Source organism: Panthera pardus, unplaced genomic scaffold (genome assembly GCF_024362965.1).
Source record: "Panthera pardus isolate Hobbes unplaced genomic scaffold, ASM2436296v1 HiC_scaffold_15, whole genome shotgun sequence".
In the NCBI taxonomy this organism is placed as follows: Eukaryota; Metazoa; Chordata; class Mammalia; order Carnivora; family Felidae; genus Panthera; species Panthera pardus.
The window spans coordinates 3,360,820-3,376,820 of NW_026526710.1; the positions used below are offsets into that span (position 1 = coordinate 3,360,820).

A 16,001-nucleotide genomic window follows, 5' to 3' on the forward strand; every position below is an offset into this window, starting at 1 on the left:
AAACCAAAACCACCTTCCCCATTTTACATAGGGTATTAGCCAATGATCTTTCAATGGCCAGTGAGGTCCTACATGGGTTGGAAGCCCTCTGCCCAGTAAGCTCCTTCTCCCAGGTAGCATGTAACTCGCTGTTTCACTTCCTCCAAGTCTTCACTCAGATGGTGTCATTTCCATGAGGTCTTTCGTGACCTCTCTATTTGCAATTGCTACCTACCACCACTGGCACTCCCTAGTCTTTCCTGCTTTGCTTTTCTGTGGTCTTTATCACCCTGTGACATATTAATTATTTACTTATTTATTTTCTTATTGTCTGTCTCCTCTCGCTAGAATGTAAACACTATGAGGATAGAGATTTTTGTCTGATTTGTTCTTTGCTAATCCCCAGCTCCTAAAATTGTTCTTGTGTAGTAGATTACCAAAAAAAAAAGATCTCACAAATTATTTGCAACACCCCCCTCTTCAAAAGCTGGAGTCTGATTCCCCAGCTGGAATCATGGCTTGCCTTGGGCTTTATCAATTAGATGCAATAGAAGTGATATTCTGTGAGTTCCAAGCCTAGGCCTTAAGAGGCCTGGCAGTTTCCCCTGTTAAAGTAGGAACTTTTCCTCAGCATGAGAATAAATGCAGCACAGTATAGACTTATGGAGGATGAGGGACCATGTGGTGAGAGGCCTCCGCTGGCCCCGCAGGCCCCCGCCATGCCTGTTGTCTACTGAAGCCTTAGACCTGAAAGTGAAGCCATCCAAAACGTCCAGCCACAGCTAAGCCAGCCTAAACCAGAAGGACTCAGTCGAATTGTGAGAAACAACAAATGTTTGTTATTTTGGTTTGTTATCCATAAAAAACTAACTAATGCGGCTTTGTACATAGTAGGTGGTCAGTAAATACTTAAGAAATTAATAAATGTTGCTGTTATTAATTTGGTACCAAAAAATCCCAGTTAGTTGAGAAACATTGTTTCTAGTGAGCCCTTTTGATTCTCACTGCAACATTATTATGCTGTAGAAAGTTACAGCCCACTTGGGTTTTATTACATCGGCTCTGTATTCAAACTTAGATTCAAATTTTGACTATACATGTTAAAATAGCATAGCCTTGGAAAGTCAGTCTCTCTCAGCTACAGTTTCCTCTTCTGAGAGTAAGTGCTTACACCATAGGAATATTGTGAAGATCAGAGGTCATGTATGTAAAATGTGTACTACAGTTCCTGGCACCTGGGGTCATAGCCGTTACAGCTGTACACTCTTCCTCTCTTCCTCCTCTCGGAAGAAAAGAATCCCCAGACCAGATGTTCATGTCTGACTTCCGAGAGTCCCAGAAATCTGGAAATAATAGACGTGGATAAAAGGTAGTGAAAGGGAATTGTAAGTACGTGAACTGTAATGGGCAATCACTGTTTTACACACAATTTAAGAATTCACCTGTATTTCAAAAGAACTTGGGAGCTCTGCTGATACTGTCCAAGGACCCGGCATGTTGCATAATGTCCACTAGGGGGCGATAAACACATTTATGGAGGAATAGTGTTCCTTCAAGCTATGTATGCACCTGCCTGATAGATAGTAAATGTTACTTTAATTTTGTTTGGCTGTGATGCTTAGACTTTTTAAATAGTTTGTTTTGCACTTAAAATTATTAAAAGGTTTATTTATTCTTTTTAAGGTATTAGAAGAACTCATAATGTATGTTTTCAAGAAAGTCAGCCCTTGCAAGTTATTTTTGAAAAGAATATGTGTTCTAATACACTAGTGATTCAACCAAGGTAATGAATTCTCTGGTATTTATTTTTCTTTTTCTGAATACGGGCACATAGTAAAGAATTAAGCTTTGTAATCAGTTATATTTTTTAAAAAAGCTAATATTTAACTTGTAGAAATCACCTTACAAAGTGAAGAGGAAACCATGAAAAAGATAATAGTAGATAATATAACTGCTTAATGGTAGCAATGATGATTTAGTGGCAAGAAAGTTCTGAAAATATCCTATTACTGGATTTTTATATTAAGTGATACCAAGATAGAAATATATTACCTAATAATACTTTGCATTTATATATTGCCTTCTGAGTCTTTAAAAAATTTTTTTTAATGTTTATTTACTTTTGAAGGGGGGGGAGGGGCAGAGAGAGACAGAGACACAGAATCTGAAGCAGGCTCCAGGCTCTGAGCTGTCAGCACAGCTCAACCCACGAACCATGACATCATGACCTGAGCTGAAGATGGACGCAACCGGCTGAGCCATCCAGGCGCCCCTGTTGTCATTTTTTAACGTCAGGTTATTTTGTATCTTATAAAACACCTCCCCCCAACACTGGAAAAGTTGCTAGATGAATTTGGCAGGTGTTCCTGAAATTTTGGCATCAAGAAACACTGCTGAGCTAATGTCTAGCATCAGGTTAACATCAACATCACATAAATTCTAAGAATCTCATTTTTTATCTAACAACACCTCAATTTAAAAAGTATCCCAGAAGTTGTCATGCAATAATAAAAAGATAACATAACTAAGAGCTGGCAAAGGATTTGAATAGATATTTTGCCAAAGAAGATATACAAATGGCTGAAAAGCACATGAAAAGGTGCTCACCATCATTAGTAGTTAGGGAAATACAAATTAAAACTTTAAATCTGTGAATTGTACAGTATGTGAATTCTGTATCAATAAAGCTGTTTTTAAAAAGGGAGCCCCAGGATAAAAGGGCATTTGGGATGTCAAGACAACCTTGAAAGTATAGGTATAATGTAGGACAAATAACAAAGGGAAAGAGAATATAGGCAGCAGGCTGTTTGTAAACCTCTACCCTCACCTGGGTCTCCAGCAGGTTCTATTTGAACAGCTCTGTTTTCTTATATCTCCCTTAGGCATATGATTGCAGGCCATTAAAAATATATATTGATCATATAAAAACATAGAATTAAAAACATTTTCTTCCAGTGTCTGGTTTATCTTGCAGCTTTCACATGTCTTACTAAGAATATATTTTACTATTTTCTTGGCCTGTCAAATGAAGTTGCCGTTTTAAAATACACTGAAAATATTGCAGCTCACATAGAAAAAAGAAAATACAGGGGTTTTTTTTGGTAAGTTTTTAAAAATCTAGCCTGACTAACCTGTTTATTTCCAGATTAAAGATTTGAGCCTTATTTAATAAGACTTTTTTTTCCTGCTTGTTTTTCAAATAACGTAGTACTTTTCTTTACATTTTGTAGAGTGCTTGCTGAGGCGATTGTTCTTTTCACATCAAGTCAAGAAGAAGTTACTCTTGCTGTTACCCCACTCAGTGTTTGCCTTAAGAGTTCCAGTGACGAACCAGTGGGTAAGGACTACATCTGTCACGACACTTGGATGGAATGTCACTTCCTGACTTTCTTGATCACTGACCACAGTAAACATTAGTGGCATGACATTTATTCTTGTCTAAAAAGCAGTAAGATGTAGAAAGATCATTAAAATTTTTGAGAGATCCAGGAAATGGAACATAACCAATAATTAAAATATTTGGCTTTGAAATTCAGGTTGTTTTATTTTTTATATTAATTAATTGATTGATTTTTTAATTTATATCCAAGCTAGCATATAGTGCAACAATGATTTCAGGAGTAGATTCCTTAATGCCTCTTAACCCATTTAGCTTATCCTCCCTCTCACACCCCCTCTGGCAACTCTCTGTTTGTTTTCTGTATTTAAGAGTCTTTTATGTTTTGTTCCCCTCCTTGTTTTTATATTATTTTTGCTTCCCTTCCCTTATGTTCATCTGTTTTGTATCTTAAATTCTTCATGTGAGTGAAATAATATGATATTTGTCTTTCTCTAATTTCGCTTAGCATAGTACCTTCTAGTTCCATCCACACAGTTTCAAATGACAAGATTCTTTTTGATTGCCGAGTAATACCCCATTGTATATATATACCACATCTTCTTTACCCATTCATCTATAGATGGATATTTGGGCTCTTTCCATACTTTGGCTATTGTTGATAGCACTACTGTAAACATTGGGGTGCATGTGCCCCTTCGAAACAGCACAACTGTATCCCTTGGATAAATACCTAGTAGTGCAATTGCTGGGTCGTAGGGTAGTTCTATTTTTAATTTTTTGAGGAACCTCCATATTGTTTTCCAGAGTGGCTGCACCAGTTTGCATTCCCACCAGCAGTGCAAAAGAGATCCTTTTTCTCCGCATCCTCACCAACATCTGTCGTTGCCTGAGTTGTTAATGTTAGCCATTCTGACAGCTGTGAGGTGGTATCTCATTGTGGTTTTGATTTGTATTTCCCTGATGATGAATGATGTTGAGCATTTTTTCATGTGTCAGTTGGCCATCTGGATGTCTTCTTTGGAGAAGTGTCTATTCATGTCTTTTGCACATTTCTTCACTTATTATTTGTTTTTTGGGGTGTTGAGTTTGATAAGTTCTTTATAGATTTTGCATACTAACCCTTTATCTGATATGTCATTTGCAAATATCTTCTTCCATTCTGTCGGTTGACTTTTGGTTGTGCTGATTGTTTCCTTCGCTGTGCAGAAGCTTTTTATTTTGATGAAGTCCCAATATTTCATTTTTGCTTTGGTTTCCCTTGCTTCTGGAGACCTGTTGAGTAAGAAGTTGCTGTGGCCAAGGTCAAAGAGGTTTTTGCCTGCTTTCTCCTCTAGGATTTTGATTGTTTCCTGTCTTACATTTAGGTCTTTCATCCATGTTGAGTTTGTTTTTGGAAATTCAGGTGTTTTAAAATTAGGAGAATGGTGGGGTGCCTGGGTGGCTCAGTTGGTGAAGCATTCGACTTCAGCTCAGGTCATGATCTCATGGTTCATTAGTTAGACCCCTGCATCAGGGTCTGTGCTGCCAGCTCAGAGCCTGGAGCCTGGTTTGGATTCTGTGTCTCCCTCTCTCTCTGCCCCTCCCCCACAAGAGCATGGGCATGCATGTTCACTCTCTCTCTCTCAAAAATAAACATTAAAAAAGATTTAAAAATATACAATTAGGAGAATGGTTACTGAGAAAAGTATATCTTCAGTTAAGATTTTAAGATCTGTTTTTCATCTTTTTTTAAAGGTTTTTTTTGTTTTGTTTTGTTTTTAGTAATTTCTACATCCACTGTGGGGCTCAAACTCACAACCCCAAGATCAAGAGTTGCATGCTTTTCCAAAAAGCCAACCAGGTGCCCCTGTTTTTCATCTTTTATCACCCTTTGTGTTTGGCACAAAAAAAAAAATTAAGAGGGAGCAATCCAATTGAGATTATCTTTGATCACCTAAGAAGAAAAAGTAGCTCCAAATTAGAGATGTAAGATATTCCAGATGGCAAATACACACGGCAGAAAATGTGACTACGTCTTAAGTCAGCTCTTCCAAGAGTTACCTGGATTTAATGGAGAAACTAAGGCATGATTAAATTGGCAGTTTTGCTACCAAGAAAATTGACTAGGGTCTTTCAGACATAAGCTGTTTGAGACTCTTTAATTTTGGGTAATTGTGTGTGTGTGTGTGTGTGTGTGTGTGTGAGAGAGAGAGAGAGAGAGAGAGAGAGAGAGATAGCAGTAAAGAATATGAAGGGAGGGAATTGTATTATTTGAAGTGAAAAACCAGTAGAACCAGGGCTAAAATTGGATCAGATGACTTTTGTGGTATTTAGTTGGTGCCATGTTCTTTTCTAAACGGTTTCCAGTTGTGAATTCATGTAATGTTTGTAACAACTCTGTGATGTGGGTACTATTATGCCCATTTTTCCATGTGAAGAATATGAAGCACAGAGAAACGAAGTGACTTGCCTGGTGTCACACAGTTAGTAGTGCTGGAATATTATCTGAATGTAGGCTTCAAGGCACAGGCTCAATACCACTGTGTTATTATTGTTTCTCTGAAGTCTTATCTAGCATTGTTTTTTGACACCCAGAAGTGCATGATTTGGAAAATATATGCTTATTCTAGTAAAAGGGTCTGTTTTATATTCCGTAGTGCCATCTCTGAATAAAGATGGCCATTGTGTCTCACCAGGAGACACTGTCCCTTGTGAGAAGCTTTCTAATGAGTAGTTATAGTTATGGTTGACTGGGGACTTATGGGCACAAGTAGCAATTGGAGACCCAATTATGCATTTTATTTTTTAAGGTTTTTTTTTAACATTCATTCATTTTTTAGAGACAGAGACAGAGTGCAAGTGGGGGAGGGACAGAGAGAGTGGGAGACACAGAATCTGAAGCAGGCTCCAGGCTCCGAGTTGTCAGCACAGAGCCTGATGTGGGGCTCGAACCCATGAACTGTGAGATCATGACCTGAGCCAAAGTTGGATGCTTAACCCCGAGCCCCATCTGTTTATTACTGAACTTACTCTGTACTAGTACACTGGGAGTGACACGAGCGTTCTTGTTTGATAATAATGTATTTTTAGGGTAGTGTTTGATCCTTTTAAAAAGTATATACTGTTTATCCTTTGTTCTTACATAATTCATGGTCATTGAAGAAAATAAAAAACACAAACACTAAAAAAAAAAAGTCACCTGAAATCCCACTATCCAGAGATAAGCAGTTTTAATAGTTTGGGACATCTCCTTGTATACTTTAGATTTAACGGCAGAAGATTGGTTGAGTGAAAGTAATGAAATACTGTGAAGCTATTAAAAGTAATTCAATAAAAAAGGGGCAGAGGACCTAAATACCCATTTTTCCAAAGAATGCATACAGATGGCCACAGACATATGAAAAGATGCTCAACATCACTCATCAGCAGGGAAATGCAAATCAAAACCACAATGAGAATGTGAGGGTGACCTGGCTGCAACATCTGTCACCCCATCCATTGCCAGGGTTGATTTGGCTAATCTGTCTGGCTAGGCAGGTGTCCCCTTCCTCCCTTACCGCTTGATGTGTGTCCCTCCAGAAGCTGTGTGCTCAGTTGAAGAGGATGACCTTCCCTGATAGAGGACTGTTCTTTGGTCAACGGTATACAAGTAGCTGCTCTCCCCTGCTACAACCTTCAAACAAGCTCTCACGGTCCTTTTGCAGGAGAACTTGGGTAGTCAAGCTTCCAAGACTTGAGACACATACAAATGAGGTGCTGCATGTGGTAGTCTGTCTTCCTTTAAAGAAAAAAAACACAACACACAATGAGATAATCATCTTAAAGCTGTCAGAATGGCTAAAATAAAAAACATAGAAATAATAAGTGTTGGCGAGGATGTTGAGAAAAAAGAACTCTTGTGCACTGATGGTGGGAATATAAATTGGTGCAGCCTCTGTGTAAAATAGTATAGAGTTTCCTGAAAAAATTAAAAATTGAAATACTAGGGGCATGTGGGTGGCTCAGTTGGTTAAGTGTCTGCCCCTTGATTTCAGCTCAGGTCATGGTCTCATGGTTTGTGAGATTGAGCCCTGTCTCGGGCTCTGTGCTTGGGATCTTCTCTCTACCTCTCTCTCTGCACCTTCGCTGCTTGTGCTTGCTGTCTCTCTCTCTCTTAAATAAACATAAAAAAAACCCCCAAATACAATATGATCCAATAATTCCACTATTGGGTATTTACCCAAAGAAAATGTAAACATTGACTTGAAAAGATATATGCACCCCTGTGTTCACTGTAGCATTATTTAGAACAACCAAGATTTGGAAGCAACCCAAGTCCATCCATAGACGAATGAATAGAGAAGATGTGGTATGTATATAATGTAATTATTACTCAGCCATAAAAAAGAATGAAATTTTTCCATTTAAAACAACCTGGGTGTACCTAAAGGATATAATGCTAAATGCAATAAATCAATCAGAGAAAGACAAATACTATATGATTTCACTCATGTGGAATTTAAGAAACAAATGAACGAACAAAGAAGAGAAACAAACAAAAAGCATTCTCTTTTATATTATTTAATGTTCATTTATTTTTGAAGGAGAGAGAGAGACAGAGCACGAGCAGGGGTGGGGCAGAGAGAGAGGGAGACACAGAATCTGAAGCAGGCTCCAGGCAGAGCCCGATGCGGGGCTTGAACTCATGAGCTGTGATATCATGACCTGAGCCAAAGACTTAACTGACTGAGCCACCCAGGTGCCCCAGCATTCTCTCTCTTTTTAAAAAAAAAAATTTTTTTTTACGTTTATTTTTGAGAGACAGAGACAGAGCACAAGTGGGGGAGGGGCAGAGAGAGAATGAGACACAGAATCCCAAGCAGGCTCCAGGCTCTGAGCTCTGAGCTGTCAGCACGGAGCCTGATGCGGGGCTTGAACCCACAAACTGTGAGATCATGACCTGAACCGAAGTTGGACAATTAACCAACTGAGCCACCCAGGCGCCCCTTGCCCATTCTCGTCAGTATAGAGAACAAACCAGTGGTTGGCAGAGGGAAGGTAAGTAGGGGGATTGTTGATATAGATAAAGGGGATTAAGAATACACTTATATTGATGAATACTGAGGAATGTATAGAATTGTTGAATTATTATATATGTGAAACTAATATAACAGTGTATGTTAATTACACTTCAAGTAAGGTGTAAAAAGAAAATGGAAGAAAAGGTACTCGTGTGTGTGTATATATTTCTGAGCATTTATATCAAACATTTTTGCAGTGAAAAACAAAATAATTTATTCTTGTCACTTATGTTTCTGTGGGTTTATGAGGCTCAGCTAGACAGTTCTCATTGGGGGTCTTTCATGCAATTGCAGTTAGATAGCGGCTGGGTCTGGAATCATCTGAAGACATCCAAGATGTCTGATAGTTGATCTTGGGAACACAGTTGGGCCGTTAACCAGAGTGACTGCATAGATATGGCCTCTCCATTAACTTGGACTTCATATAGCATGAACTCAGCATGGTGGCTGAGTTCCAAGAGTGAGTGTTACAGGATAGAGGAAGTGGATAGAGAATAGAGGAAGTAGAAGTTGCCAGTCTCTTCAGAAACCAGCACCAGGTCATTTCACCTATAGCGCCATATCCTATTGGTCTCAGTAGTCAGAGAGCCCTCCTACCCAAATTCAGGAGAGGGGGACATAGACATAGACCCCATCTCTCAATGAAGGAATGTCAAAGGACTTGTGGCTATTTTTAATCTACCACTTACAGTTGAATTTTCATATTAAAATTTAACAAATGGGGTGCCTGGGTGGCTCAGTGGGTTAAGCATCCGACTCTTGATTTCAGCTCAGGTCATGATCTCACAGTTTGTGAGATCGAGCCCCACATTGGGTTCTGTGCTGACAGTGTGGAACCAGCTTGGGATTCTCTCTCTCCATCTCTCTGTGTCTCCATGCTCACACATGCTCTCTCTCTCTCAAAAAAAAAAAAAAACCATTTTAAAAAAATTTCACAAGTACCTCTGGAACTAATTTTATTCTTTATTTTCCTATATGTCGAACAGATGTGACCAGTTCTGTGTACAGTGAGATGTTTGTTGGCCCAGATGAGTTTGACTTCTTTCAAATTGGAGTTGATAGTGAAATAACATTTTGCTTCAAAGAATTGAAGGTAAACAAAAATTTGTGTCAAAATTTCACTGGTAATTTTTAAATAAAGATTTCAACTATTTTTCTTCTTATTTTTTTTTCAGGGAATACTGACGTTTTCAGAAGCTACACATGCTCCTATAGCCATTCATTTTGATTTTCCTGGGAAGTAAGTCCTTGGGAAGTTTTCTGAGTTTTTTTTTTTTTTAATTGTTGTTATGTATCAATAATAAACCCCTTTGGATCGCTTTGCAGTTAATTCACACCTCAGGAATTGCTTACTTTATCAGCAACACTTATCAAACTAGAATTTTGAAGGATGCCATAACAGGGCATTTTTTAATTGGTAATTGAGAAAGATATATTCTGCAGAGTGAAAACACTTATAAATTTGACATGGTGCCGAATAAATTGCCTAATTAGAAAATTATACATGGCTTAAATAAGTCTAATCTCTATGAAGCTATGATATTTTATATGGTATTTCAGAACTAAAATTTCAAATGAGATTAGATTAGGATAGATGTGTTTTATGAAATCAGATCTGATGATGTCTAAGGTCCCTTTCGGCTCTTAGGAGTGCGTTAACTTTGTGAAAAGACAAAAAGGACTTCTATGATCTCCTTTTACTCTTGAATTAAGTGTCATTTTTTAATGTTTTCCCAGTGTCCATCAGAAAATGTGTATGATGTTTGCTCTGACTTTGCCTTTTTTTAGACCTATGGCTTTAAGTATTGATGATATGTTATTGGAAGCTAACTTTATTTTGGCTACATTAGCTGATGAGCCAAGTAGAGCATCTTCTCCGCAGTCACTGTGTCTTTCCCCAAAACAAAAAAGGTAAGGCCAATGTTTCAACATCTTTATTGTTTGCAAAAAAGCCATTGCAATCTTATTCTGAAATAATTCATCGGCATTCATTTAGGAAACAGTCGAGGAACAAAACATTAGATCGGATTGACCGAATCAGGAAGAGCTATGGTAGGACCTAACTAGCATTGAGATATCCTCAGTCATGTGTTAGAAATTTGCTTTTTCTGTTCTGATCAGAATTTAATAGTTTTGGTTTATCTTTGTTACTACCCAAAACTCATTTCCATTTTTGGTAGTCATTTTTTAGGAGGGATATGGTGTTAAGCTTCACCGGACAGTTTTTATCACTGCCTAGAACTCTCTTTCTCAGACAAGGAGACAGCCATTGTTTTTCCTTCCCTTTTTTTTGTCTCTTAGTAACTTTTTTTTTTTTTTTTTTTTTTTTTTTGGTGCAGGGTTCTTCACTGTAAAAGTAGCTTAAAGGTACTATGGGAAATTTGGAAAATACAGAAGAGTAGAAAGAAGATAATCAAAATTGCACTACCTAGAGATAGCTACTGCTAACATTTGCCTCACCTTTTTTTTCTCTTATTTTGCATATACTTGCATTTTAAAATAAGATCAGGATCATATAGCATATGTAGTTTTCTATCTTGTTTTTCCCCCACAGAATATATTGTGAATATGTTCCAGTATCACTGATTATGATTCGGAAACATGGTTTTTCTTTAAGATTTTATTTCTAAGTAATTTCTGCATACAACATGGGGCCCAAACTCACAACCGTGAGATCAAGAGTCACATGCTCTACAGACTGAGTTGGCCAGGTGGCCCTGGAAACATGATTTTTATTGACTGTATAAAATATTATCATACAGATGTTTAGTATTTGACTTTTTTTCTAACTTTTGGTCCTGTTACTACATCACAGGTTTGTCTCATGCACACTAGGTTGCTTTACTGAAGAATTTGAATCTGTAGGGAGAATTTCTAAATAATCATATATGTAAATTTTAACTTTCAACAACTAGTTCCGTGTTGTTTCAATATATTCTCTAAACCAGTGTTATCACTGTCATCCCATATTGCTTCATCAGTTATATGAAAATATATATTTCCAGGCAAACAGTTCATTCATTTAATCTCTTAATACCTCAGGTCAGAGCCGCTGAGTTCAAATTCAGAGGCTGGTAAAAATGTAACCAGCAAGGCCCCAGAATGTATCCTGAGAAAAGTAGCACCTAAAAGGCTTTATCCGAAGGAGACTCTCACAGATGTCTCTGCACTGGAAAACTGTGGCAGCCCCATAATGAAAAGAGCGAATGGAGACAGGAGTGAAGTGTCGGAAAGCAGCGTCAGCGACACGGAGGAGGTGCCGGGGTCTCCGTATCTGAGGAAGGTAAAGGGAAAGCGTTGAGACGCGACTGACCCGACCGTGTCTCAGTCAGGAATTCTCATCATCTGTCTCCTTTTGCAGTCTCCTTGCCCAAGCTCACCCCAATATCCTGAAATTAGTTCATCCTTACTTTTTGATAGGGCAGAGGTGAAACCAGTCTGAGATGGTGCAAAGACTGACTTATATAGACTGTCAGTACAAAAGAGTTAAAAATTGCTCATTGAGTAACAAAGTATATTCAAGTAGAGATTTGGGTCACTTGTTTAAAAGAATAAATTATGATTTCTTACAAGATACTTATCTGTGAGTACAAATACTTTGCTAAAGTCATATAATTTCTTTTCTAAAATAAGTGTCCTCATTTTAGTTTTCAAATTTGGCTGGGAAACCCTTTACTCATTGTAGTACAAATACAAATTTCATCCCAACAAACATCATAAATTTTTTCATAGTGGAGTCCCAGCTAATAACACTTGTACTACCAACATTTTACTAGGTGGATAATAAGCTTTATGGAGTGCTGTTGTGTTAAACCTTATTATATCTATTGAGCTGAAGATAAATAGGATTTATTAGAAAAGTGAAGTATCTGAAATACCAGTCCCAATTTAACATGTTTACATTAATGTTTTATTCAAGCTACTTTTACTGGAAATACGAGTTTCTTAGAATTAGAAAATTGAAGGGAGAAAGAATATTTGTAAAAGTCACTATCTTTTATGCTGTATAAAAGATTTTTAGAATAGTAAAATTGGGTTGTAAACTCCATTTATTATTCAGTTTGATGCTATGAGTGTTTATTTTTTCTTTAAAAAATTAAAAAAAAATGTTAACATTTATTTATTTTTGAGCGACAGAACTTGAGCGGGGGAGGGGCACAGAGAGAGGGAGACACAGAGTCTGAAGCAGGCTCCAGGCCGTCAGCACAGAGCCCAACATGGGGCTCAAATCTACTGACCTTGAGATCATGACCTGAGCCGAAGTTGGACGCTTAACCAACTGAGCCACCCAGGCACCCCTCTTTAAAAATTTTTAATGTTTATTTTATTTTTGAGAGAGAGAGAGAGAGAGAGAGAGAGAGAGAGCGTGAGCATGGGAGGGGCAGAGAGAGAGGGAAACACAAGATCCGAAGCAAGCTCCGAGTTCTGAGCTGTCAGCACAGAGCCCAATGCAGGGCTCGAACTCACAGACTGCGAGATCACGACCTGAGCTGAAGCCGGAGCTCAACCCATTGAGCCACCTAGGTGCCCCTATAAGGTTTACTGAATACCTGTTCCATTCCTAGCAGTTGACAGTTTTGTCTTCTGTATTCCTAGCTTGGCCATAAAGTGAAAACAGAAATTTGTCCTTTGATTATACGAAAGTGTTTTCCCCCTCCTCTTTTTTTTGGTCACACGTTATGTGCTTACTTTTTCACAGATAACAACACAAAAACATTTTCTGACTGCTTCACCTCCCTGAAATTCACTGAGATTGCCCGTTTCCTCAGTAGGGAAAGTGACATGTATAAAGAACTGTAAGCTCCATGAGCACCATTACAGGTACTCTTCTTCAAATTTCCCATCACGTCACTTAAATTCTAAAAAGGAAATTCTGTTTTTAAAGGGAATTATTTACCGTAATGTGGCAAATTCCTGCAAAACTGAAATTGCAATATGGTTAAGTATGTATCCCCATACCATCTTCCTCCCAAACTACTGTGAGCCTTCAGGTTGGCCTCCATGCCTCCATGCCTCCATTCCCCTGCACTCTGGTTCTCCTCAAAGTGTTTTAGAAGATCTTGCGCAAACCTTCTAGCTGAGGATGGAGTACAGGGGTTCAGAGTGCTGGCTCCAGGTTTAGAGCTCCTGGGTTCACATCCCTGCTTGCCACTTACTAGCTGTGTGACTAGGACAAGTTACTCCTCTTTGTCTTAGTTTTTTTTTTTTTTTTTTTTTAATCGGTAAAATGGAGGTAATAATAATACTACCCATTAATTAGAACCGTGGAAACTAATTGAACCAATATATGGAGCTGGCACATGGTCGGTGCTCATTAAATGTTATTTTTACACGTCACTCTCCTGTCTTCAAAACTCTTGGATCATTCCTTTTTTCCCATGAGATTACACCCAAACTCCTCGGAATGGCATTCGGGGACCGTCCCTAAGATATTTACTATGCTCTTCACTGGGCCTCCTCCTTCCCTCCCTCTTGCCCCATTGCAGAACACACTCCACGCCGGGAATGGCAGATAGGTTTCCTCTCTAGTAACACCACCTGTCAGTCATTTGGTTGCGCAAGCTGAGAATGACTCAAGTTGTATCTCTAGTTGATTAGCAGTTATCTGCCGTGCACGCTAGAGGGCCGTCACCTGTGAACCAGACTAAAATTGTAGCCATTATGGTGCTAGTGACATTCTCATGATAATATGGCCCATCCTGTTTGTTTCGTTTATTTTTAACTTTTCGTTTTAAAATAATTTCACTTCTAAAAAGTTGCAAAATTAGTACAAAGAATTCCTACATACCCTCCTCGCAGACTCTCCAAATGCTAACATTTATGTGTAACAGTACAATTATCATTTCATCAGAGAAAAATCAGAAAGTACAAATAAGAGATTTTCAGAGATAATCACTATGAACACTTTTATTATTACTCTACCTGTTAAGACTTTTTCTGTGCATGTGTACACACTCATACTTGTACACATGCACATCAATTTTTTTTTAATTTTGAAATAAATTCAGACTCACAGAATTTAGTATATAATTCCGACATGCCATTTACCCAGATTCCCTAAATGTTAACAGTCTCCTTTAGTCGGGAACATTTTCTAAATCTTGTTTTGCCTTTCTTTACCTTGACACTTCACTAGAATATCCCTGATTTTGAATTTTCCTGATGATTTCTTCATGGTTAAATTCCAGCTGTGTATTTTTAGTAAGAATACAACAGAATGACGCTGTGTTCTTCTACATCATATCTGGAGGCACATGATGGAGACTTGCCTTGGTAATCCTAATTTTTATCATATAGTTAAGGTGTTATCTGCCAGATCTCTCCACTGTAAGGGTACTTTTTTCTGTTAGTAATTGAAGGTGTCGTGGTGGAAGATACTTTGAAACTACATGAATATCCTGTTTCTCATCCTACTTTTTGCCTACTAATTTTAGCATCCATTGATGCTTTTTTTGTCTAAAATAGTTATTACTGTGATGCTTGACAAATGGTAATTTTTTGGTGGGTAATTTTTCTATTATCTGATGAAATTGCACTTTAATAACTTTCCTTCCCCTCCTCTGTTACTCAGTTATTTAGATCACAAAATACTCTTGGATATTAATATTACTTTCTGGGTAATGATCCATAACTATCATTTATTTTGTTGCTTGAACTCTCCGTATTTGGCCACTGGGAGACTATCTCTTTGGCATGTCTCCAGCATTTTTTGAGCACTTACTTACTTTTGGGAAATTTAAAGTGTGCTAGGCTTAACTTGTATTTCTCTGACTCCAACCCAAATGGAATCAGCCATTCCTCCCAGAGTCCTGGTTCCTTTGATTGCGGATGGTAGACAAAAACAACTTGTGGGTAGTAGGTTTTGTGCTCCTTTGTCCTTGGGTTTCCTTGCTTCTAGGGCCTCTCAGCAGACAGAACTAGGAAACATATGCATTTATTGACACATACACACATACTGATCGATTTTTGTATCTATCTGTGTACATACATACATATGTACACGAAAACCCATGCATTCATAATGATACCTCCAGTTCCAGTCCAACACCACAGGGTTCATACTGGCCTCCCCCTTTTCTTTATAACTCCTTTGTCTGACAATGAGAAACCTGGCTGTTACTATCCACAACATGTTTACTTATTGCTCAGTCCAAGAACGTAGTTTCAGAATTGCTAACCCATACCCCTGGAAAAATGAATCTGCTAACAGAGGTATAATATTTGTGAACATTTTTGTGTCTTTAGCTATAAAGTGTATATTCAAAAGACCATTTTTCAAAGTTACTTAGGGTAGTTTCTTCCTTCACTCATATTTCAGTATGGTTATATTAATCATCATATGGATACCTTTGTTTGCTTGTCTTCCATTCTGGTTCTCCCCAAATCCTTGTTGATTTGGTCTTTGAGTGCTGACCCGTGAACAGCACTAGAAGTCAGAACTATGCAAGCGTCTCTGCAGAGACAAAGAAGGGATCATCACTCCCTTCTTTGTACCCTTTGTAGAGAATACATCTCATTAGTTTTTCATTGATCATTTGTGTTAGTTTTGCACAAATGAGCAGATGCATATATTTTATTTCTTCTCCTTTCTTATACTATACATGCCGTTTTCCGCTTGGCTTTTTGCACCTACTAGTATGTAC

At 38.1% G+C, this 16,001-nt stretch overlaps 1 protein-coding gene across 3 annotated transcripts in view; it reads left to right on the top strand.

The window, feature by feature from the left end:
• The window catches only part of RAD9B (RAD9 checkpoint clamp component B), a 29,195-nt gene that overhangs the window by 9,487 nt on the left and 3,707 nt on the right, over nucleotides 1-16,001 (top strand). For all 3 annotated transcript variants that reach the window (XM_019467474.2, XM_019467477.2, XM_019467475.2), the window contains 6 exons: nucleotides 1,663-1,762; nucleotides 3,210-3,316; nucleotides 9,345-9,451; nucleotides 9,534-9,598; nucleotides 10,147-10,269; nucleotides 11,401-11,641. In XM_019467474.2, coding sequence (XP_019323019.2) covers nucleotides 1,663-1,762; nucleotides 3,210-3,316; nucleotides 9,345-9,451; nucleotides 9,534-9,598; nucleotides 10,147-10,269; nucleotides 11,401-11,641 — 743 coding nt within the window. The remainder of the gene's footprint in view (nucleotides 1-1,662; nucleotides 1,763-3,209; nucleotides 3,317-9,344; nucleotides 9,452-9,533; nucleotides 9,599-10,146; nucleotides 10,270-11,400; nucleotides 11,642-16,001) is intronic.